Source organism: Odocoileus virginianus, chromosome 7 (genome assembly GCF_023699985.2).
Source record: "Odocoileus virginianus isolate 20LAN1187 ecotype Illinois chromosome 7, Ovbor_1.2, whole genome shotgun sequence".
NCBI classification, from domain to species: domain Eukaryota; kingdom Metazoa; phylum Chordata; class Mammalia; order Artiodactyla; family Cervidae; genus Odocoileus; species Odocoileus virginianus.
The window spans coordinates 79,203,709-79,230,742 of NC_069680.1; the positions used below are offsets into that span (position 1 = coordinate 79,203,709).

At 35.8% G+C, this 27,034-nt stretch overlaps 1 protein-coding gene across 5 annotated transcripts in view; it reads right to left on the bottom strand.

Moving 5' to 3' along the window:
• The window catches only part of RYR2 (ryanodine receptor 2), an 803,099-nt gene that overhangs the window by 388,095 nt on the left and 387,970 nt on the right, over positions 1-27,034 (bottom strand). For all 5 annotated transcript variants that reach the window (XM_070471032.1, XM_070471028.1, XM_070471029.1 and 2 more), the window contains 4 exons: positions 24,792-24,956; positions 21,939-22,060; positions 9,037-9,220; positions 6,031-6,166 (listed from right to left, as the gene is read on the bottom strand). In XM_070471032.1, the coding sequence (XP_070327133.1) occupies positions 6,031-6,166; positions 9,037-9,220; positions 21,939-22,060; positions 24,792-24,956 (607 nt within the window). The remainder of the gene's footprint in view (positions 1-6,030; positions 6,167-9,036; positions 9,221-21,938; positions 22,061-24,791; positions 24,957-27,034) is intronic.

Consider the following 27,034-nt stretch of genomic DNA (forward strand, 5'->3'; position numbering starts at 1 on the left):
AGGAGCAAGCATCTTTGAGTTTCATGGTTGCAGTCACCATCTGAACTGATTTTAGAGCCCCCAATAATAAAGCCAGCCACTGTTTCCACTGTTTCCCCATCTATTTGCCATGAAGTGAAGGGACCAGATGCCATGATCTTAGTTTTCTGAAATGTTGAGCTTTAAGCCAATTTTTTTACTCTCCTCTTTCATCAAGAGGCTCCTTAGTTCTTCTTCACTTTCTGCCTTAAGGGTGGGGTCATCTGCATATCTGAAATTATTGATATTTCTCCCAGCAATCTTGATTCCAGCTTGTACTTCATCCAGCCCAGCATTTCTCATGATGTACTCTGAATATAAGTTAAATAAACAGGGTGAGAATATACAGGCTTGGCATACTCCTTTCCCGATTTGGAACCAGTCTGTTGGTCCGTGTCCAGTTCTAACTGTTGCTTCCTGACCTGCATACAGATTTCTCAGGACACAGGTCAGGTGGTCTGGTATTCCCATTTCTTTAGGAATTTTCCACAGTTTGTTATGGGTTCATTACTCCAATGAGAGAGAAATATGCTAGAATAAATCAAAGGTGAAACATATGATGATCACCATAGACTCTGATAATGTATGTACTTCTAATAAAAACAAAACTTATCTCAAATAGAATGCCTCTGGAACATTATCAAAGCAAGTCTACATGTGTGTGCATGTGCAGAGTATGTTTTACAGATAAAGTGTGATCTACTAAAACTCAGCAAGTTAGTCTTGAAGAAATCAGTTAAGCGAGTTTCTAAAGTAATAAAAAAAGTATACAGAGAAATGCAAGAACACTCATCCTAACACTGTTTACAATAGCAAAGCTTTGAAAACAGCTTGAATGTGGGCTAAATAAATGATGACACATCCCATCAGTAGGGTAGAATACATCCACTAAAGCCTGATGGCAGTTTATAGTTACTGCCAAGGAAAGATGCCCACAATACAGAAGTCAGTGGAAACAAATGCTATTTAAGGATATGGAGAATATGAGCCCATTTTGATGTAAGTATGTACACAGAACTGAAGAAAAAGGAAAAGCTCTTTGCGCACACAGAGCTGACAGTGGAGCCAAGACTTAAAGCCAGACAATTTTGATCCCTGAGTCTGTGCTCAGGTCCTAAGCTATGCAGCCCCCCTCCCCCACAATCTTTTCCACAATCTTTTCCAGAATTCTGTCTGGAAAGTTTAGAAGGGCAGGGTCATGGTAGTATATAAGCAAGTTAAGAAAACATGTATCTCATAAGCTTGATTAGATAATGAATTCTCATCAAAATTAATGACTTTCATTTCATAGCCATGAGATCATTACCAAGTTGGAAAAAAAGTAATGTGTCTTGGTAATGAAACGCCTTTTTGGGATTTCCTGGAGAACAAGATGAGAAAAAACCGTAAGTACTACTGCCAGAGCAATATCTGCTATGAGCGTGTTTGAAGCCAATGCCCTTCTCTCTACTCCTTGAGTGTCTTCCCCCAGTGTTTAGGGCATTTAGGGAAATCTGTGTCCCTAAGATACTGGGAAAATAATCTGGATTTGCAAAAATCTTTCCTTGCTCTATCCTTTCTCAGTCTTTAAAGATTCAGAAACTGGTAACTTATGCCTTCCTAAAAGAGAAGATGTCTACCCTGTTTGTTTTATACTTTGAATTTTCATAAAATGAGTATTCACAAAGAGAGTTTGCCAAAGAACATTTTCTAGACATCTTTAGAAAATTATCCTGGCTTGCAAGCCTTCTACAGATTAATTGTGTGGATGTCAGAAAAGATGTATGAGAGCGTGTCCCATTGATGCTTCGCAAACTATGAACATCGGTGTCTGTAAGACCCCTAGGTCTTCCAGATGGCAAGCTCATAGATCCACTCTTGTCACTCTGAATGTAAGACACATAGTAAATATATTCACATCAAATTTTTAAATTGTTATAGATTATCATCCCCTCCATCTCCCTTTTCTCTCCATGCTAAATGAAACTGCTTAAGTAAAAGAAGGAAAATGTGTATTTTACACATAACTACATGAGAGATTCTACTGTCCACCTTTCCGCAAGAATGAGGAGGAGGCTTAATTAAGCTGAAGTTACTGATGGCTGAACCAAACTTTCTGTTAGTAGGGTAAAGAGGGACAATGACATAAATATATTGTTGAACTCAAAGTATTGCTGACAGTCTGAGAATTCACCAGCCAAGGTAAAATAAACACTTACATATACATGTCTACCTATTATGTGATTACATCAACTTCAGTAAAAACTATTGGTGTCAGATGGTCCTTATGTCAAATAAGATTTTATTCACTGTTTTTTTCCTGATCATGAAATCAGTGTTCACTACAATAAAAACAGAAAATGAAGAGTAGTCAAAGGAACAAAAAGTAATTGAACAAAGTGACAAATTTTCTCATAATTCTATTAACTTGAAACACCGCTATTAAGCCATGTGTATACTGAAAAATATTCCATTTATATGCACTGACATAAATGTTCTATCTTTTAACTCAACTAGAAAGAATAAATTAGCTTCCCTTACGTTATCATTATCTAGCGTCACACATTTCTGTTATCTGTTTTTTTCAACAATAAAAGTAATATACAGTACTTCCCTGAGTGGTAAAGAGTCTGCCTGCCAGTGCAGGAGACACAGACTCAATTTCTGACGCAGAAGGAGCCCACATGCCATGAAACAACGGCGCCCATGCATCACAACTACTGAGCCTGTGCCCTAGAGCCTGTGGCCCAAAGGGAGGGGTCGCCAACGAGAAGGCCTCTCACAGCAACTAGGGAGTAGCTCCCGTTCGCGGCCATCAGATAAAGTTCACGCAGCGATGGAGAACCAGCACGGCCAAAAACAAATGAACAATACATGCAGATAATAAAAATAAATGAAAAAGAAAAAAAGAAAAATAAATGAAAAAGAAAAGAAAATAGATATTTTAACAAAAAAAATAATACATGCAGATAGATTAAGAACACGTTTATTAATACACAGAGACAAGTCAAAGATCTCTCATCCAAGGAGCAGCTACCAAACAGTTTTCTGGGCATCCTTTTAGAAATACCCACTGTATACACAGGAATGTAACTTTCTCTACATATTTTTAATTGTGTATAATTGGAATCTAACTATACACACAGTAAGCATCTTGCTTTTTTTTCACTTACTATCATATGCAGTCTAGCCTGATTCATACAATTTTTCAAATGGTATAATTATCTCAATTTTCAATGATAACACAGTTTTATACTTTATAGGTATATTATTACTTATATAACCAATTCCCTGTTTATAGAAAAATTGTTTTCAATTTATTCTATCTATAAATAATTTTTCAGTAGATATCCTTTCCACACTTGTAGAGACATATTTATGTCTCTAAACTGTACTTCTTAAAGTGGAAATTCTGAGAGTTAAAGGATATACACATTTAAAGTTTTGTATATACAGTTGACTGAGACTTGCTTGGTTTTTTTAATTTTCATCAATTTATACTCCCACCAAGAAGATTCTACTCAACATTTTCCCCAATGATGGGTATTACCATTTTGTCTATGCCAATCTATCAGATGAAGTATGATCTCTGCTTATTTTAATTTCCATTTCCTTATTTGTCATGTTGAGAATCTGTTATTATTTTATTCATTGTTCTGTAAACTACCCATTGCTACTAACTGTCTGTTTTTCTGATACATGATACTTTCATATAGATTTATGAAAATTATATTACAGAAACTAAGCCTTTGTCTTTCATATAGCCTGCACATTTTATAAAATTCCCACCTGTTTATTTTTAATGATATTATTTATCCTATAAGTTTTCATTCTTATGTAGTCAAATTTATCAGTCTCTTACTAATCACTAACAAAGATTAATAGTAACATGTATAGAGATGGTCAAGGCATTAAATGCAGTAACTACACAACACTGTGGCTAGCTTTGCTATTTACACCACCTGTCTCTCCCTTACTCAACCATAAGATTCATGATAGCAGAGACTATATGCTGCTCACAACTGTACCTCACTTCCCAGATTAGAATATTTCCCATAGCAGGCATCCAATTAATCTCTGATGAATGAATGAAGCTTCTATTGAAACCCACATCCACTGGATTCCACGTTCCCACAACATGACACAGTCTCTGTTACCAAGGATGCCCCTTCAGGATACTGAATAAGGAATTAAGAGGCAAAACACTTGGGAAAATATGCAAAAGGGAAAAGCAATATATATATATATATTCAGAAGATCCTTCTTAATGAGATATATATATATACATGCAAACATATATATTTTCAGAAAAGCTTCCTTAATTACACACACATACCTACACACATATACACACACAGGAATAGCAGATTAACAAAAATCCTCTCAGGAATAGCAGTGTGAAAATATTGTTATAGTTAAGAGTGAGTGTGTGTGTGCATATGTGTGTGTACAAGTAGAAAGTATATTGAGAATTTATGTCTCTTGTTGCATGAAAAAATTAATTTGAAAGCCACAAAACACGCATAGCCTGAAATCACTGTATGCTATCTTAGTTACATATGTTGCTTTTATGCTAATATTTTCCATTACAATGTGAGTTTTAGGGGGTTCTACTTATGTCAGTTTTAAGTCCCTTAAATGAACTTAAAGTAGCTCCCTTAAATCCTCCCTTAATCAAAAAGGATTAAAAGAATTAAAGAAATAAATGCATATATTTAAGAAAAACATACTATATATATATGCATATATAGTATATAACATATAGCACAAATAAATGTACATTTACTGCGTATCAAATCTCTGATATAAACTAATTCTAGACAGTCTGAAAGGACAGGGCTGGTTAGAGGTAGAGAGCTAGGCAGGACTGAGAGATCAGAGATAAAATGACCGAGGTCACAGGGGAACAGAGGGACACACCAGCTATGGGGCTTGAGGATTCAAGAATGCTCAAGTATTTTTCTTACTGTAGAATAAGAAGTTGTATTTCATGTATCAGAGACTCAATGAAAATGCTGACTGTGTGTGTTAGGGCTTCCTGGAGTCTGAAATAAATGTCAGTGGAGAGAAGAGGAAGAACTGAGAAATTAACAAGAAACCTATAATATCAGGTTCTCAACAGGATCTTGAGGTTTACATTTCAAACATCTACTGAACACCAGCTATGCACCAGACATATAGGCTACTAATGTATGAGATGTGTGATGCTGTGTTCAGAGAATGAGTAACAGAATATAGAATTTCAACCTGGAGGGAACTACAAAGAAAACTTTGTTTCTTCCATCTTTGATAAACCAAAAGGAAGGTGTATCTGCAATAATCATGATGCTATGACCTTCTATCAGCTGATATGGAACTTTCTTGCTATACCCAACAATTACAAGTTTATTTTCTAAGACACATTTAAAAGGCAAAAACAACATAAAAAATAAAGAAGTGGAAAAAGAGAGCATTACTATGAGGGAGAAGATGACAACAAAAGTACCCAAAAGAAGTGAGAGTATATGATAAGAATAATATGTTATGCTACGCCTGTGACGTAAATCACCATGTTAAAGCCATCCAACCACATTATGACTGTCTGTAAAGAGCAAAGAGGAACACAGCATAAACTACTGCAATTTTTGCTGAGTGTATGCCAAGCACACCTAGAAGGTGCAGATACAGATCTCCACAAGCTTAGAGGAGGAGATCTCTGACAAGATGGAATGGTGAGAAGATGGGCTCACGTGGGACTAACTTCAGAATCAAAAAGGAAGTATTTAATGTGCATCCCTATAAAGTCCCCTCGCTCACAAAACTATACCCTAGATGACGCTCCTCTTTTAATCAAAGGTAAATCTACAGCTACGGCCACCTTTCATGCTCAGAAATAGATTTAAATATTAACACTAAACATCATTTACTTTCGTGCAATAGTGAAACATGAAAAGCCTCAATTAAGAAGCAAGTTATAAAGCTGCTGTAACTGTTACATGATCATGTTGAATAGACATAACTCAGCTGCCTTGAAAAGCCAATCGTAGTTCTTACCCAACAACTCATACAAAGAATTCAGAATCGATTTCCAAGATTCCCCTGCTTCTCTCCCAGCAACATCAGCGAAGTGTGCAGCACTGCTATACACATGCAGCCTGTCTATACACTCGAGCACAAGGTTGATCATTCCCTGGAAAGGTAGAAAGATAACCATCAGAAACTATGATTCTGCTCACAGGCAAAAAAAAAAAGAAATTGCTAAGTTGATTTTTTTTTTAAAAGTCTGGCTTAAAGTAAGTCTGTTAATCATAAAGAACATTGAGATCATTTATTCAAAGAACAGGAAGAAACACATTTGCATGCGAAATAAAATGTTCTTGAAATAATTCAAGTGGTTTTTAAATCCTGAGTGCTATTCTCAAATAGAAACAGAACAATATAAAAATATGTATTTCTTACTTCTTGTAATAATTTGCAAGGTTTAATAGTAGGTTGATTAACTACATCAAACAAGCATTCTACTATGAGTGAAGAGGTTCAGAGAGTGCCACCCCAAAATAAGCCACTTCAGCATAAGGAATATTAGGGCTGAAGCCCATTGAGAAAAATCAGACACGAATAATTCCTACCCTTCTCCACTCCGTCAGGAAGGACAGGAGGATGTCTGAGACAATGCCAGTCTATTATCAGTCCAGAGCCTGCACAGAATAATCTATGCATCAAACTAGTCATTATTATCCATTAGTTTCCACTTTATATTTACCTTCTAACAATTTGCTGCTCCAGCAGCTCCCCAGAAACTCAAAATCCCTTTCCTTTGTCTTATCACTTCTCTACAAATTAATTGTTTTTTTTTTTTAATTAGCATGCTATATAAACCTGAGTTCTAACCACTTCATGTAAGACAGGCTAGGACCTGGGACCCTTTGCCGCAATGCCTGCTTGCACCTGGACACACGTCTTCTAGACAACAAAATATAAAGAGACTGTATGGGATTAAAAATAACTGTGTACATGCACAGATAGGACAAATTCTGGACAAAAGATACAAAGAGACAGAAAAACTCAACTGCCACTTTTGAAGAGCCTGAAGCAAAATCAAGGTACTGCACACGTCCCCTACACACAGTATCACTTAGGAGGTGGGCAAAGCATCCAGGCCAACCCTCCCACCCGACTCCTGGGCACGTGCTACCTTGCCCCATGTAAGGAATCAGGTTATCCCCCTCCTTGAAGGAGTGAGCAGGCAAAGGAATCTGTTGCCTGTTCTCCCTTCCCCTGTGCTATCGCAGGGACCCCAATAAAGCCTTGCCTGAATTCCTTGCTTGGCCTCTGATCAATTTCTACTGACTGGGGAAGGCCAAGAACTCTGGTTGGTGATACTTGGAGTTACTCATCGCAGAGTACTCCCAGGTACACACACAGTGCATACATTAGAAATATTTCATTTGTTCTTCACTTGTACATCTATCTTCTGTTGATGCAACCTGCAGGGCCCCAACCAATGAAGCTGAGCAGAAGAAAATGATTTTTCACCTCCCCTATATAAGCATGAGAAGAGATCATTACTCTTAGGGAAGATATAATCACAACCACCACCACCACCACCACCATCTTCATCACTTTTCAATACTAAACTAAAGATATACTAAATACAGGAAAGCTCATGGAAAGACATTAAAGGCAAATAAAAAATTCATTATAGAAACTTTGTAAGAAGCTATCTACATTTCAAATTATATTTTTATTATTTCTAGATCAAGACTGTCAAAATGAGGCAAAGCACATTAATGGAAAAGCTATGAGGAGTTGACAAATTAACTTACATCACACAAAGAAGTTAAGAGGGACCATGGCCCTAAGAACACTTCTAGGTTCCCATCCAGAGTGTGTTATATGAGAAATACACTAATCCAAATCAATATTTTAAATTTTCACAGCTCAGTATTTCATTCTAGTTCTTCCAGATATAAAATAAGTGTGGTACGCCCAGCAGTTTGGCATGTACAAAAATAAATAATCCCAGGCAACTATTCCATGTTGCCATTATAGGTTTATGTTGACATTTCCTGTGCTTTCTTGCCATTACGATCTCTAAGTGGGTTATTTCTTTTGTACACAGTGAAAAATAAATTCTCAAAAATTAGTTATCAGTTTCAATGGCTTTTGATGGAAAATTAGGCAACAGCTTTAAAACTAGAAGACTATAGACTGGGGGACTGTGGGAACTCAGTTAACATCCACTAATCTTTTTTTTTTTTCTTAGTTACTTTTACTCAGAAAAATGCACTAATCCACATAGTCCATTAGTACAGGTGGAACTGAGAAGAAAGGGAACAGAGGCTGATCTGGCCTGATCTGCCAGTTCAGCTCTGACACCCTCCCACTGAAATTCTTGAATACTAGTTCTAACATTAGCATTAGGACCATTAGATACATCACATGGTCCTTCTGCTCCTCTGCCTATAAATTATGGCTTGAGTTCTTTTTAGCAGTGGACTTCTGTAAAGTATAATCATATATAGAATCTTAACACATACGAAAAAGAAAAAGAGGGATTGCTCTGTCTGAGCACGGAGCCTAGAGCCAGCCTCCCCAGGAGGCCCTCTCCCAGACAGCTTCCATCCCCAATACAAAGCTCCAGTGGGTCCTGAGGCATTTCCGAGGAGCCCCAGTGAACCTGTTGAACAGTGTGAAAACCCCTGTGCTTTTCAAAGACTGTGTTCATTTAGACATGTTGAGAGTCTCTTTTTATATGATGACCATAAAGCAAACTACAGCACAACAATGATCAGAGTGAAGGCTGAGCAGACGGTGAAATAAAAATGTCTTTTGCCAGAGGAATAAAGAGTGTCATCTTTTAAAATTAATACTTATTGAGAGAGCAGTAACAACCATTGCAGGATTCCTCCAAGGTCTGACTCTCTTCTCCCCTTGTACAGCAGCACTCCTGCTCACAAGTACCTCAATATGCACATGGTCAAACGGGTAGAGAAGGTCCGACACCAAGAAGCTGTTTCCCCAAGACAACGACAGAAACGAGTGTTCGTAGAAACTCACCTCTTCCTGGAAGAGATTCTGCCTGTTCTTCAGAGCTCGTAATCTGTTCTGCTTATCTTCATGCTCTAAATGCTCATCTGGTGGGTGGAAGTAGCCGATAAGATCCTGCAGACTCAGACTTACAGACTCTATAGGTAAGTCCACTGTGGAAGCCTTCACCTTTTTGCTGAGAGCATCAAGGCCCCTGAAATAAATAACAAATACTTCTCCACATCGGTGAACCACAATTTTATTACTTTTTATTCTATAGATGCTTGAAAGCTTTACTTTCTCCCCCTATATGCCTGTAAAAGGAACGATAAGAAAGGCCCCGTGCTCTGCTTAGTTGCTGTCATGTCTCATTCTTTTGAGACCCCATGGTCTGCCAGGTTCCTCTGTCCATGGAGTTTGAGTGCGTTGCCATGCCCACCTCCATGGGATCTTCCCAACCCAGGAATCAAACCCAGGTCTCCCACATTGCAGGTGGATTCTTTACCATCTGAGCTACTAGGGAAGCACTAGAAAGACCCTGAAGTGAAGTGAAGTCGCTCAGTCGTGTCCGACTCTTTGCGACCCCGTGGACTGTAGCCTACCAGGCTCCTCCGTCCATGGGATTTTCCAGGCAAGAATACTGGAGTGGGTTGCCATTGCCTTCTCCAGGGGATCTTCCCGAACCAGGGATCAAACCCAGGTCTCCCACATTGCAGGCAGGCACTTTAACCTCTGAGCCACCAGGGAAGCCCCAGAAAGGCCCTAGTTTTCCTCAAACAAAAATAATGAATATTTTAAAATTAGAAATGTTATAGTATATCAAGTATATATAATGCTATGTTAAAGGTACCAGTATCAAGAAAAACTCATCTAGAAGAAAATCTAAATGATCTGGAGAACTGATACCTACAAAACCATGGTCTAAATAATCAGAAATCAGTTGATTTTCATTTTAAAGCACTACATACTTTAAGGATTGAGATGTAATTTCCCAGGTTTCTAATTCTGGAATTTACTTGTTTTTGGCATAGGAACTGTTTACTACTATCCCATCACTAATACTCCCTGTCATCCTGCCCAATTTCTGACAATTTAAAATTTATCTCTATAATAAAAAAATTAGAAAATTCACTCAATCAGAAAACAAAATATTAACATGCTTTTCCATTGTCTGAAAGAGATGTATTTAAAAAGTAGGATAAGAAACAGTATCAAGTTGTATTTTCTAGACTTTGAAAAATATATGACTACAATTTAAATGTGATATTTTGCTGTGCTTTGAGACTCTGAATTTAAAACTCACATCTGTGTATGTATCTTAAAAGAATTTTAAACAATAGTGTTGGTAAATAAAAAGTATTTCAAAATAAAAAGCTTAGTAGAAGAATACCCAACAGATAGCATAAAGAATGGGAGAATGCCTATACTATAGTTGATACAGCAATATTTATACTGGTCATGATAAAACTTGATGCATAAATATATTACAGTTCCTTCCCTGCCCTCTGCATTAGCAAAACTGTAAGACAATATTTTATTACAAGGAAATATGTCTTTTGAGTTATCTGACTGTACTGCAATTTATATTTTTTTTTTAAATTGTTGTTGTTCAGTCACTAAGTCATGTCTGACTCCTAGTGACCTCATGGACTATAGCACACTTGACTCCTCTGTCCTCCACTGTCTCCCAAAGTGAAAGTGTTAGTCACTAAGTCATGTTCAATTGTTCACAACCCCATGGACTATAGCCTACCAGGCTCCTCTGTCCATAGGAGTCTATAGGCAAGAATACTGTGGTGGGTAGCCATTTCCGTCTCCATGGAATCTTCTGACCCAGGATTTCAACCTGGGTCTCCTACATTGGCAGGCAGATTCTTTACCCTCTGAGCAACACAGAATTGCCACTATCTTTCATGGTTTGCTCAAATTCATGCCCAATTACTCAGTGATAGTATATAACTATCTTATCCTCCGCCTCCCCCTTCTCCTTTTTGCCTTCAATCTTTCAGTCATTAGGGTCTTTGCCAGTGAGTCAGCTCTTCACATCAGGCAGCCTAAGTGTTAAAACTTCAGCTTTACCATCCATCTTTCCAGTAAATATTCAGGGTTGATTTCCTTTTGCAATGACAGATTTGATCTCCTAGGAGTACAAAGGACTCTCAAGAGTCTCCTCCAGCATCACAGTTCAAAACCATCAATTCTTTGGCACTCAGCCTTCTTCACAATCCAACTCTCACATCCTTACATGACTACTAGAAAAACCATAGCTATGACTATATGGATATTTGTGGGCAAAGTGATGTCTCTGCTTTTTAATAAACTGTCCAAGTTTGTCATTGCTTTCCTTCCAAGAAGCAAAATGTCTTTTACTTTCACAGCTACAGTCACCGTCCACAGTGATTTTGGAGCCCCCCAAAATAAAATATGTCACCGCTGCAACTTTTTTCCCTTCTATTTGCCATGAAGAGATGGGACCAGGTGTCTGATCTTAAGTTTTTTGAATGCTGAGTTTCAAGCCAGATTTTTCACTCTCCTCTTTCACCCTCATCGAGGTGCTCTTTGTCCCTCTTCACTTTCTGCCATTAGAGTGGTGTCATCTGCATATCTGAGGTTGTTGATATTTCTCCCAGCAATCTTGAGTCCTGCTTGTGATTCATCCAGTCCAGCATTTCACATGATGTACTCTGCATATAAATTAAATAAGCAAGGTAACAATATATGGCCCTGTTGTAATGTTTTCTCAGTTTTGAACTAGTCAGTAGTTCATGTCCAGTTCTAACTGTTGCATCTTGACCCACATATAGGTTTCTCAGAAGACAGGTAAGGTGGGGTCTGATACTCTCATCTTTAAGAATTTTCCACAGTTTGTTGTGATTCACACAGTCAAAGCCTTTAACGAAGTCAATGAAGCTGAAGTAGACGTACTTCTGGAATTCCCTTGCTTTCTCAGCGATACAACAAATGTTGGCAATTTGACCTTTGGTTCCTCTGCCTATTCGAAACTCAGTTTGTACATCTGGAATTTCTCAGTTCACGTACTGCTGAAGACTTGCTTGAAGGATTTTGAGAATCATCTTGCTAGCATGTGAAATGAGTGCAACTGTATGGTAGTTTGAACATTCTTTGGCATTACCATTCTTTGGGAATGGAATTAAAAGTGACCTTTTCCAATCCTTGGAGAAGGAAGTGGCAGCCCACTCCAGTACTCTTGCCTGGAAAATCCCATGGATGGAGGAGCCTGGTAGGCTATAGTCCATGGTGTCACAAAGAGTCAGACATGGCTGAGCAACTTCATTTTCCAATCCTGTGGCCACTGCTGTTTTCCAAATTTACTGACATGTCGAATGCAGTACTTTAATAGCATAATCCTTTAGGATTTTAAATAGCTCATCTAGAATTTCATCACCTGCACTAGCTTTGGTTGAAATAATGCTTCCTAAATCCTACTTGACTTCACACTATAGGATGTCTGGCTCTAATTGAGTGACCACACCATTGTGGTTTTCTGGGTCATTAAGATCTTTTTCGTATAGTTCTTCTGTATATTTTTGCCAATTCTTCTTAATCTTTTGCTTCTGTTAGCTCCCATTACTGTCCTTTATTGTGCCCATCCTTGCATGAAATAGTCTGTTGATATCTCCAATTTTCTTGACGAGGTCTCTAGTCTTTCCCATTGTATTGTTTTCCTCTATTTCTTTGCACTGTTCACTTAAGAAGGACTTCTTATCTTTCCTTGCTGTCCTCTGAAACTCTGCATTCAAATGGGTATATCTTTCCTTTTCTTACTTGTCTTTGGCTTCTCTTCATTGCTCAACTATTTGTGAAGCCTCCTCAGACAACCACGTTGCCTTCTTGGGTTTCTTTTTCTTTGAGATGATTTTGGTCACTGCCTCCTGTACAAGGTTAGGAACCCCTGTTCACAGTTCTTCAGACATTCTGTCTACCAGATCTAATCCCTTGAACCTGTTCATCACCTCCACTGTATAATCATAAGGGATGTGATTTAGGTCATACCTGAATGACCCAGCAGTTTTCCCTACTTTTCTTCAATTTAAGCCTGAATTTTGTAACAAGGAGCATCTTTGTAACCAAAGATGGAGAAGCTCTATACAGTCAGTAAAAACAACATCTGGAACTAACTATGACTCAGATCATGAGCTCCTTAAAAAAAGAAAAAAGAAAAAAAAATGTTTTAAATGAAAAATTTGAATTTATGATGCTCAAAAACATAATTTTAAATATATCGTCATTTACCCTAAATATTACTAATAATTTTGGAATATTTGACTTCAACCTTACAAACAGCTGAAATAGTTAAACTGCATGACTATCCTAAAGTTTCTATCTGAACTTCCAAGTCAGATATACCAATTAAATTCATCTATTACCTCATCTTGTTATCTCTGTAAATTCTTTCTATGCTCAAAAAGCAACAGAAATGACTTGGCAGCAGAAAATTATTTCTCCCTTCTTAAAACGAACACTTATATACAACGAAATATTGCTATTTTAAACATTTTAACCCATTAATTCTAGCTGAATGATAAATATAACAAAGTCAAATTCAAATCTCATCCACAAATGTAAATAAAATTCAAAAATAACTCAAATATAATAGCTACATTTTCAAACTTAAAAGGAAATAAAAGCAAATGTCAGTTTTTAGATTATTAGCTTGAATATATCTGCTAGAAAAAATGTAATCATTTAATTGCTTTCTAGGAGAAACTTCTTGTCAGAAAATGCTGTCCAAGACTCTTAAAACTGTTAATGATGCAAAGTTTTAGAACTTCTATCCAATATGAGGACATTTTTCATCTTAATTTATCAAGGACAAAAAAAATGAAAAAAAAAAAAAAAAAAAAAAACTAGGGGAAACCAAAGGTAATAGAATCACACTATGTCAAAACAAAAATTAAAGGTATGAATTCTTCCCCTACTTTTCATAACTTAAAGATTAAACCATACTACAAACAGATTTATCCCTTGTCTCATTTACTTCAAGAATATATTTATTAATATATAACTACAGGGAATTAATACACTTAAAAAAAATAGTCCAGAAGAATAAAATACATTCCCCTATACACAGAAACAAATGCAAACACATACACCCACACTCCACGACCACTACCCTAACCTTGGTGACAGAGACCAGAATGGTCACAGAAAATAAACTACATAAGAAAAATACAAATGTATAAATGTATAATAAAATGTATATTTTTATTTTTAAAGTCAAAATAGATTTTGACTTTCACTCTATGAAATAAAAAAAGTCTGAGTTTACATATTTTAAATATGGCTTTTAATAGTATATGAATCTATATTAATAAAATCAGTATCTAAAAAATTACATTGAAAAATACCTGAATATTGCAAAGATTGAGGTTTTAAATACTTTTAGTGATTTTATGGATGTGACAGAAGTATCAAATTATGTTACTTAACACACTCTTTACAATTTCTATAATCATGTAAAATTTTTCAGTTTCTAAGGGATATTAAAGAAGCTATATGAAATTATATCAGGCTACATTAAAGCTATTTAAATTCAGGAATTCAAATAATTCAGTAATATTAACAAACACATAAATAAACCTATATATACAGATACACATATATAGATATGATGAACAATATAACCAGCAGGTAAGTATTCCAGAGAGAAGAGGGAAAAATAAAGCTAAATTAGATTTTATTTTTTTAAAAAACGAGGACACAATTAAGGTTAGGTAATTGTAAAAAAAAAAGGGGGGGTGGGACTGCCTCATTAAGTTCATCCGTGGCACCTGTTACATGATCACAGTAGACAGATTTTAAAAGGAGATGCTGGGTAACTCAGGAAAAGACAGTAGCTTAGTGATAGGTCTGTGGTGAGAAATCAAAAGGAAAATAAATATAAATATAGAAGTAGAAAATATTAGACTACATTTGCCAGAGGAAACATGGAATCTCATCCTGAAGTAAGAATTACATGTGTCAACTTTTGAATTACTTCTGGACAAGATAAAGTGAACAGGGACAGCATTTACTCCCTTCTGAAACAATTCTTCCCTCCTTCCACCCCACAAATAATACCAGACAAAATATCTGGGGAAGAACATATTTCAAGACACTGAACATCAAGATACAAAGGATAGGAAGGGTAACAACCAAGGTGAGCTGTACATTTGCTCCAGTTTGCCTTAGAATTTCTCAGCTATGATGTAGGAAGGGAAGGGAACCCAAGTGAGGCACAGAAGACTCGCTGAGTTGAGCAGACACTGCTGAGAGTCTGGAATACCAAGGGCGCTAGAGTTTGCAGGACACAGTACCAGAGAGGAGACAGCTTTACAACAGTAGACTCTAGAGGACTAAAGAGGATCCCTTAAAAATATTCAGCCGACTATTGATCAGCATGTACACATGAGAAAACTGCCTCCAGCAGGGAACAGAACCCCCCAAAATGATTAGAGGGGACAGTAGTCAACCCTTACACAGGTTCTGAAGTCAACCTCCTTCCATCAGCCAGACTAGAAGTCCTCACAATTCATGGGGCACCAAATTGAGGATACAGGTAGGCTTGCTTCAATAGCAGAGAATAACCAGCCCTAGGTTCAACCCTGCTCTGCTCCCACCCTAAAAATTCAAAAAGCAAATTCCAGAAGAATCAAATTTGACTGAGTAACTTAACTGCCTCCCAGAAAAATCTTAAAAACACTGACAGGAAGACAAAAATATACAGTACCCAACAAATTTACAATGTCTGACAACCAAACAAAAATGACCAGATATATAAAGCATATAAGATAATCATCAGTAAAAATAAAAATCAATGAACCAAAAAAACTCAGCTGAGAATATTATACCCAGGGGAAAAAAATCACTTAAAATAAAGGTAAAATAAGAACATTTCAGAAGTAAGTACAGTGGCCAAAAGTGCTGATCTCCAACTGAACTGCACCATAAGAAATGTAACAAGAACTTTGGGAATAAACATAAACTACCTAAAGGAAATGCAAATCCTCAATAAAATAATGAAGACAAAAACAACTGAAATGATAACTCTGGGAACAAAATGTTAAATGTTTTGTGTGTATTTAAATCTCTTTTAAAAATCTAACCTTAAATAAAAATTATAAGAATGTAGTTTGGGGTTTATAATATCAATAAAAGCCAATGTATGACAAAAACATGACAAAGACTGGGAGAGAAGTATTCTATTGAAATGTTCTTATATTATTCATAGAGATAAAATGACTTGAAATTACAAGTTAATGACAGATGCTAAAAATATTAAGCAACCATGAAAATGACAAAACAATTATAACTAATAAGCCAACAAAAACAAGATCATGATAGAATTGCAGAAAATATTCAAACAACACAAAAGAAGGCAGAAAGATCACATTGGACAAATCCAAAAGGAATAATAAGGTGGCAGACAAAACTGTACATCAATAATCATACAAATATAAATGGACTAAATTTTACAGTTAAAAGGAAGTGATTGTCAAAGTGGACAATAATTCAAGACTTAACTAAATACTGCATGAAAGAAATGACCTTTAAAGATGCAAATAAGTTAAAAGTAAAAGTTCTTTTAAAAACATACAATGCTAACACCAAGAAAAGCAAGAAAGCAGGAGTTCAATATTAACATCATACAAATTTGATGTCATAGGAAATACCAGGGATTTTAAAAAGGCAATTTCATAATAAGGGGGCCAGTTTATTATATCCTAAATTTTTATAAATCTAACAACAGAGCTTAAAAATACATGAAGAAAAAAACCAGAACTGCCAGGGAGAAGTAGAAAGATCCAATTATAATCAGAAATTTCAATACCCTTCTCTCAATAATGAATAGAACATACAGACTGAAAATCAGTAAGGAAACAGACAACCTAAACAACACTATTAGCCAACTAGATCAAATGGACACTTGTCAGTACTCTACTCAATAAAAGGAGAATGGGCACATGGAACATTTATTTCCCAGTGCACACAGAATACTTAGCAAGATCGAACATTTCCTCAGAGAGCAACTAACGGCAAACATTATGAAAATGTCTGAAAGGACTTGTGACTGAGTTGATTTGCATGATCTTGGTTATAAAGCTAACAAAAGAGGGATCCATTCTTAGACTGAGCTATAACACTGTTCATGGTTCAGTAACAGTGAGGGATATCATTTTTTCAGGGTGACTTGGAGTAGTAATGCCTGCCTCTGCATCAACCTATGCACATCCTCCAGTGTACCTAAACCACCTCTAGATTACTTATGATAGACATTACAATGTAAATACGAAGTGAATACCTCCCAGCTTGCAGCAAATTCAAGTTTTGCTTTATGGAACTTTCTGGGCCATAAGTCACATCTGGATAAATTTAAAGGCATTCAGTCTTTTAAGTATGTTTTCTGACCTCAAAGATATTAAATTAGAAATCAGTAACAGGATCTTTGGAAAACCCCAAATACATGGAAGAGGAGGGCATGGCCACCCACTGCAGTATTCCTGCCTGGAGAATCCCCGTGGACAGAGGGGGCTGGCGGGCTACAGTCCACGGGGTCACAAAGAGTCAGACACGACTGGGCAGCTAAGCGCAACACAAATATTTGAATACTCAACAACCTATTGGTCAAAGAAGCAATTAAAAGAGAAACACAGCACAGCAAAAAGTGACAGGGGACAGTAAGGACAGATATTTAAGCACTAAAGGACACAGAAAAGGTCTCAAACTAATGATATCAGCCTTCATCTTCTGAAACCAAAGAAAGAAGAGCAAATTAAACCCAAGGGAAGCAGAAAAAAGAAAGACTGCAGATCAGAATGGGAATCAGATAATCTTTTAAAATGATTATCCCTCCCTCAGTTCCAGGACCTTCCTCAGATATCAAAATTTATGCTCAAGTCCCTTTTATAACAATGGTATAGTGTGGGTTTCCTGGTGGCTCAGAAGATAAGAATCTGCCTGCAATGCAGGAGACCCAGGTTCAATCCCTGCATTGGGAAGATCCCCTAGAGAAGGAAATGGCTACCTGCTTCAGTATTCTTGACTGGAGATTCCAATGGACAGAGGAGCCTAGTGGGCTACAGTCCATGCGGTCACAAAGACTTGGACACGACTAAGAGACTGAGCATGTGTGTGCATGCACGCACACACACACACACGCATATAATTATTACTAAAAAATATTGAGTATAGTCCCCTGAACTATCCCGTAGGTCCTACTTCATTAACTATTTTAAGTAGAGTAGTGTGGTTATGTTAATCCCAAACTCCTAATTAACTGCTCCTGTCCTCTTTCACTTTTGGTAGTCATAAGTTTGTTTCTATGTCTATGGATCTATTTCTATTTGGATATTAAGTATATTTGTATCTTAAAAAAAAAAGATTCCACATACAAGTGAAATTTCACTTTCATATAACCTACTAATAGTCTTCTGTATACTTTAAATCATCTCTAAATTACCTACGTAATACTATGTAAATAGTTGTAAATACAATATAAATGCTACACAAATAGTAGCCATCATGCTTCAAATTCAAGTTTTGCTTCTTTAAACACTCTGGAATTTTTTTCCTAATATTTTTGATCCATGGTTGGTTGAATATATAGATGCAAAATCCTTGGATATAGAGAGCTATCTAAAGTTAAATATGGGTTATATAACTAACCCATTTTATCAACAGAAGTATAATGAATGAATTTCAATCAAATAACCCAAATAAAAATTGAATTTTATTATGAAGCAGCAAATACTTATTAAGTACTTTTGCCACAGAACCCAAATTTCCCATGTTTGGTTCTCTAATCAAATTAAGCAAGAAATAAGATTCTAAAACTAATCTTCCAAATCACAGGTTCTTTAAAAAAAAAAAATATGAGTACTCTTGAGCACAGAGCAAATGTGTGAGAGTCAATCACATCCAAGGTGAATTATCGTATCTTGATGAACATAGAAAATGTCACTTAAGGCATAGCATCACTACATTAAGTCTAAACACTGATATAATATCTTTCTGAGAAGATATACTTTAAAACAAATAATTTTTTTCTGTTATTAAGCTAGCTCTTTCTTGCCAAATGGAATGTCAACAGTGCCTCTGAAAATACCACAAAAGTCACATTGTAATAAAAACTTCTATAGTTGAAGAAGTCAGTACTGATGGATAGACTACACAGAAAATAGGCTATTTTAAAAATTTATGATTATTTTCCTCAATAGAACTGATTAAGCAGTAGGATAGAGAGGGGAATACCAGACCACCTGACCTGCCTCTTGAGAAATCTGTATGCAGGTCAGGAAGCAACAGTTAGAACTGCACATGGAACAACAGACTGGTTCCAAATAGGAAAAGGAGTACATCAAGGCTGTATATTGTCACCCTGCTTATTTAACTTATATGCAGAGTACATCATGAGAAATGCTGGGCTGGAGGAAGCACAAGCTGGCATCAAGATTGCTGGGAGAAATATCAATAACCTCAGATATGCAGATGACACCACCCTTATGGCAGAAAGGGAAGAACTAAAGAGGCTCTTGATGAAAGTGAAAGAGGAGAGTGAAAATGTTGGATTAAAGCTCAACATTCAGAAAACAAAGATCATGGCATCCAGTACCATCATTTCATGGCAAATAGATGGGGAAACAGTGGAAACAGTGGCTGACTTTATTTTTCTGGGCCCCAAAATCACTGCAGATGGTAACTGCAGCAATGAAATTAAAAGACGTTTACTCCTTGGAAGGAAAATTATGACCACCCTAGACAGCATATTAAAAAGTAGAGACATTACTTTACCAACAGAGGTCCATCTAGTCAAGGCTATGGTTTTCCCAGTGGTCATGTATGGATGTGAGAGTTGGACTATAAAGAAAGCTGAGCGCTGAAGAATTGATGCTTTTAAACTGCAGTGTTGGAGAAGACTCTTTGAGAGTCCCTTGGACTGCAAGGAGATCCAGCCAGTCCATCCTAAAGGAGATCAGTCCTGGATGTTCATTGGAAGGACTGATGTTGAAGCTGAAACTCCAATACTTTGCCCACCTGATGCGAAGAGCTGATCATTTGAAAAGACCCTGAAGCTGGGAAAGATTGGGGGCAGGAAGGGAAGGGGACGACAGAGGGTGAGGTGGTTGGATGGCATTACCTACTCAATGGACATGGGTTTGGGAGGACTCCGGGAGTTGGTGATGGACAGGGAGGCCTGGTGTGCTGCGGTTCATGGGATCGCAAAGAGTTGGACAAGACTGAGCGACTAATCTGAACTGGACTGAAAGAAGAATTATGGAAAGGACAAGACGGAAAAAGTCTAAGTTGAATTTATCCTAAATAAGTTTCAATTTCACAGTTAAAATATTTCTATAAAAAATAAGAATCTGATGATGTCTACTCCAGCAAGCATTACTCCATCTGAAAAGGGTTAGGATTTATATGAGACAGAGAATTGCCATAAATACTAAGGATATGATGAAGCTGAATGCTGTGCACATGCTCTGATTTCATGAAAGTATGCACAGAAATGCAAACACAGTGCAATGGTTTATAAAAGAAGCAGAGAATAATTAACATTCATATAATCTTAGGTGGTAAAGGTCTTTTATATGCTATAAAACCAAGACATGATTTATTGAGCCAACCACAATGGAAAAAACACTTTAAGATCTTTTCCAAACCAAAAAATGTGGAAATATTTACAACTTATATAGGAAATTAATATCTCTAACATAGAAAAAGCTCATAATGGCCTAATATAAATATTATCAAATAACAGGGCAAATCACAAAGAAAAAATAAAAGAAGAAACCTGACCAAAAAACATGAGAAATACTCATTGGTTTTTAAAAAATTCACACTGATGTGCAAATTTTAAAAAACTAAATATCATTATAAATAAATATGTGGAGAAGGAAATGGCACCCCACTCCAGTATTCTTGCCTGGGAAATTCCATGGATAGAGGAGCCTGGTGGGCTGCAGTCCATGGGGTCTTAAAGAGTTGGACATGACTGAGTGACTAAACAGTAACAAATAAATATGTATATACTGTAAATATATACATGCCAGTTTGCATGTTCAGTTGCTTCAGTCATGTCTGACTCTGCGATCCTATGGACTGCAGCCCTCCAGGCTCCTCTGTCCAAGGGGATGCTCCACCTAAGAACTGGAATGTCTTGCCATTTCCTCCTCCAAGGATCTTTCTGATCCAGGGACCAAACCTGTATGTCTCCTGCATCAGCAGGTGAGTTCTTTACCACCTGTGCCACCTGGGAAGAGCATATACACATATATATCAGTTTGTCCCATCTTTAAATTGGCAAGTGTAAAGATAGATATAATACCTATCACCAACCAGAATATATATTGGTAAAAGGTTTCCAGAAAACACTTTGGACACAAGTTAGACTTAGTTTTGTAGATATGCAATTGTTTCCATTATTACGTGGTAAAACTTACTTATTACAAGAATCACCTAAAAAAAAAGTTCAAAATTCACAAAGTAGCTAGGAAGTACCACTCTCAGTGTGAAAGAGCTAGCACAAAGGTATGTTATAGAATAATTCTCACATACAGCTAACAATTATAAGTTGCACATACAGTTCCTAAAACCACAGTCATTTCTTTAAAAATCATTTAAAGGAAATATACTCAATATTCTAAAATAATCTATAAGGGAACAGAATTTGAAAAAGCATGGATATATGAATATGTATAACTAAGTCACTTTGCTGTATACCTGAAACTAACACATTGTAAATCAACTATATTCCAATTTTAAAAAGAAAAACACAAAATCATCTAACTAGCATTTCCTAATGTGTTCAGCAGAATTGCCAAACTGTATGAGATTTACCAACATAATATGTTTTAGAATTGTTTATTTGTAATCTGAAAACAAAATTGAAATAAAATATCAAGCAATCACAACAAAGAAGGAAGATGTACCTAATAAATCTATTAAAAAGAAAGACTGTGCTCCGGATGACACGTGCTGTCCGTGATTCTTCATGCTGAGATCTGGATAAATTTAGGCCATCATCCATGTGTCCTTCATGATGCATAATAGCCTGCATGAAAGGAAAAATAACTCCATTACTCCAAACATCCTTTTTTCAAATGGGTGTTAGGAAGATGTGCACTCAAAATGATGAACCATGACAATAAACAGAGCCTAAAGACAGGTGAAAAAGGCTATACACAGTCATGCTCAGGTAAAGTAATATGTACAAATCCATCATTCAATATATTTATTCCGCTGTTGCTTTAAAGATGAATCTGTTGTTGTTTAAAGCACAAATCAATAAATGTATTGATTTGAAAAACAAATATTAGAGTGCTTTCACATATCTATATTCAATAATTCATCCACAGTTTAAGCAAACTCTGAACAAAAGAAGCAAAGGAAAACATTACATGGGATACCAGTTATACAGTGATTCTGAACACAGCAGGGTTAATTTATAAGCACTGAGCAACACTTCTAAGGTATCTCAGTCCTTTTAAAAAATGTATTTTATTGTATTATTTCTTTTGTTAGGCTTTATATTTCTGAATATACAACATAAAGAGATAATTGAACAGCAGAATGAATTTTACAAAGTGAAACAACTGTGTAACATCCAATCAAGAAAGAGAAGGTTAAGGCACCTTGAAACCTCCCCTAGTGCTCACTTCCTGTCCCTGTTCCCCAAGGTATTTCCCATCTTCTGGACTTTGAACAGCAAAGATCACTTGCGTACTGACATGTAAATGGAACCATTTGCGTCTAACTCCCTTCACTCAACACCAACAGCAAGATGTCTTCAGAACATTTAACCAGATAAACTGAACTAAAATTAGCAACTAGAACTAATATCACAAATTATTTAAAAAGCAATGTAAAGATAATTTTCCCTATACCAAAATCAATGAGATAGAGACACAAAGTCTTTTTTTCTATTTAAAGTTTTTTTTTTTTTTTTCCTTTTGCCCCTCCACAGAACACCTGAGATCTTAGACTAAACCAAACTGGGTTTAGTCTATGAATATAAGGATTCTTAAATATTGTGATGTCTTCTACCAGAGATTGAACCTTTGTCCCCTACAATGGAAACTGGGAGTCTTAACCACTGGACCATCAGGGAAGTCCCAAAGTCAATCCCAAAGCCTTAAATGAATTCACTGACAAAAAAAAAAAAATGACCATAATGAAGCAATGTATTACTCATTTTTAGACTCTAAAAAACAAAAACAAAATTGAAAAGAGGAATTAAGATAAAAAGAGAATTTAATGAACTAGAAAGAAAATGATATAGTAGGTAAGGATGAATAAAAGAAGATAAATGAAAGAAATTAACCTCTCACAAAGCAGGCCAAAGATAAAATTGAAAGAAAGAAACACAGGAAATATGATATAAGATACAAAAGACATTAAAATTATAAAATATAATAAATCAATGCTGTATGAAACTTAATGCCCGCCTCCAATTTTTTTTTTTTAAGAACATAACTGACTATCCCAGAGGACATGGATGACTTTCTAGCAAATTAAAAATCATCAAAAGGAATCTCCTTGACGTAGAAAATATGATGATATCAACTTATTTAACAGAGATTGGAAAGGAAATTTAAGATCCAATATTTAAAAGATCATAGGACTAGACAATTTCACAAGTGAGCTCTAATGAACCTTCAAAGAGAACATACTCTTTTAATAGTAGACTTAGTAAGTGAGCAATGACTGCTGCCTGTCTTTACACAGTCACCTATGAATGGTCTACATTTTCTAATGGTTGAAAAAAACAAAGGAAAGACTACTTCATGAAATTTGAAAATTGTATGAATTTCAAATTTCAATATCCATAAACAAAGAAAAATTAATACATAAATTTATCAAATGAATATATGTGGCAATTCTAGGTAAGTTCTAAAATAAAATATAAGTAGAAACCAATAAGATTTAAGCAGAATAATAAACTAGGCCAAACTGGGTTTAGTCTATGAATATAAGGATTCTTAAATATTGTGATGTCTATTAACTTATTTATCAATGAAGTAAAAGACACTAAAATATGATTTTTATCTCCCTTTAAAATTTAGCAAATCATATCTGCTTTATTAAAGTCAGATAAAATGAAATAGCAGAATATTATTTAAGTATATAAACTATTTTAATTGTCTACCGGATGCAAGAAGGCATAAAAAGAGAATTTAATGAACTAGAAAGAAAATATTTCTTCAGTGAAAGAGGAGTGAAAATTCACAATAAGAAGTCATACTGAGATGAACAGCCAGAATAGATGAAATGACAGCAAGCTGAGATAAATGTGATTGGGCATGATAATGAAAAACACAAGAAAACTAAAATTTCAACCTTTCATGGTTCACAGCCTTGTGGTGGTGAAGGGGCTTCTGTAACTCAATGAAGCTATGAGCCACGCCCCATGCAGGGACACCCAAAAGCGATGGATCAAAGTGGAGAGTTCTGACAAAACGTGGTCTACTGGAGGAGGAAATGGCAACCCACTTCAGTATTCTGTCCATAGGACAATCCTACGGACAAAGGAGCCTGGCAGGCCATACAGTACATGGCGTCGAAAAAAGTCAAACAGGACTGAGCAACTAAACAACAACAAGAAAGCAACATCTAATACTGCTCACCGTACAAAACCCAGAGAGTTTACCAGGGTGGGACTGGGCCTCTAGCTTGTAAATAACACAGCAAGTGGCTGAAAGTGCTGCTACTGGTTTGGGTCTTGCATTTGTGTTTTTCAGTTATTAAGAATGACCACCATAGACAGTGTTTCTGTACATGCTTACCTTGCGTTGTATGGATCCCATTCTCACCGATTTCACATCCACAGACTGGTAAGTTAGCCACAAGCCTGTACTGATGTGCTGTATATAACACACTGAGTCTCCATATTTTATTTCAGAGGTTCCCATGCCATCGACTTCTTTTCTCACTCCTACATCCAATTTTTCCTGGGAGAGGGGGTAAAAAAGACAAGCAAAGGCTTTAAAAAATACTGGTTTAATATCAAAGGAACTTTGCCTTGTTGTAAATCATGTTCCTTGAAAAATGTAGCCCTCTGAAATAATAATGGTCAAATGTTCTATTGTAGCAGTTTAACCTCTACTGGAAACTGAGTAGGAGATTGCAAAGATAAATTACATACTCCTGAATTATTCATACGGGCAGAAAATTATTTTGGCCATAACACAAAATTTTATATTGCTTCATGGCAAACTCCAAACTAGAGACCTTAAAATCAGTAATTTAGGTTTCATATTCTTTCCAGATTATTATTTTTATGATTAATGACTAAGAGTATAGGTTGGGGGACAGAAAATCCAATTTTGAGCCTAATCTCTGCCACTGAGTACCTCTGAGGCCTTAGGATAAGTTAATTAAACCTTTTAAGCCTCTGTTTTCTCATCTGTAAATAAAGCTAACAAGAGAACCTCCCCCACAGTATCAGAAAAAATGAGATAATGAATGCAACACTTTCAGCACAGTACCTGGGATAAAATTAACACTTTAATAAACTTTCATGATTTTGACCATGAAGCTGTTATTTATAATGCTGATGATGAATTTTGTTTTAATGAGGATGTTAGGAATAATGATGATTTCTTTCAAACCCTAATCAAGGGTATAATTCAGTTTCAATATAGTTTTTGGACTACAGAGTTCCCTATGCTAGGAAGAAACAATCAATCCTCTGATACCAACTAAATATTCCCTTTCAATCTGATTTGTTTTAATGCTTCTTCCTTCAATTTTCCCTTCCATGTTCCATTCTGGTCTTCAAAAACTCATTATGTCTTGAAGTTCTGTATAATTCTTAAAATAGCAAGAAAAAAATCTAATGCTCTTTTGGTTACAATGTCTTCTTTTGTGTTTTCTTATTGTCCTTGTTCTAATTTTCTTGTTAAATTTACTTTAAGTTTTGTCTATCTCTTTGGCTGTTTGAGCATTGTTTGAAATCAGTACTAGTTATATAAATGTTTCTGAAAATTAGGTTGGAGTCAATTTTATGTCTGTTAAACCACCAAAAGGAACAATTCAAGTAAAACAGAAATTTTGATTTCTTATAGTATTATTACACCACACTAATAATTAGCAACTCCAAAATAATTATGGACACTCCATCAACAATTGAGAATTAAAACTTAATGAGTTTTGATTCTTAATGCAAAAAGGGTCAAGGTCATATAAGAAAGTGAACACAATTAGAAGTTAAGTTGATTTAACCATTATGCAAATAACTTAAATCTGCAATAAAACAGATAATAAACCACTCCAATTTCATTTTATCAAACCAGATAAACTACAAATCTACTTAAACCAACCCTCTAAATAGAAAAAATAAATTCTAGGAAAAATATATAACAATGCAATTATCTCCTCAAAATAAAACAAGGAGCTTCTAACATGATTTTTGTTTTTCCTTTATGCCAGGAAATTGGCTTGTAGTCTATTTATAGGCTTGTGGATAATGCTTTGAAAATTGTAGCTACTAAATACAAAGGTATGGTGTGCTTGCTTTTTACTGAAGTGCTTCACATCACTCTCTGGGTTAGAACTTTTAATTCCAAAACTTCATGATGACCATGTTCTTGTAATTATTCAGATCCTCAAGTCAAGTAAGAACTGCTAAGTGACATTAGAGGGGGGAAAAAAAAACCACCAGATTATTTGCTTTTTAAAAGAACAAAAGCCAGTCAGTCCTCTCCTTCTTTTATTTCCTATCATTTTCTGTAGCTCAAGTTTAGGAAACATTCAAGTGAAAATAATCTAGATGATCTGACCAATCACCATGGTAAGAACATGACAGCTGGTAAAAGCATCTAACAGAAAACTAGTCTGTCTTACCAGAAATAAAGTATCCAAGTTAGCTGAGACGTCAGATTCCTAAAACCCTGTATTAACTAACCTATATCTAAATTAGTGACATTTAGTTTTAGTATTACCTTGATATATTTTATAAATCATCTATATTTAGTTTTCTTTTTAGTTATTCTGGCCTTGGGAAATGATTGTAGTTTAGTTAGGCTAA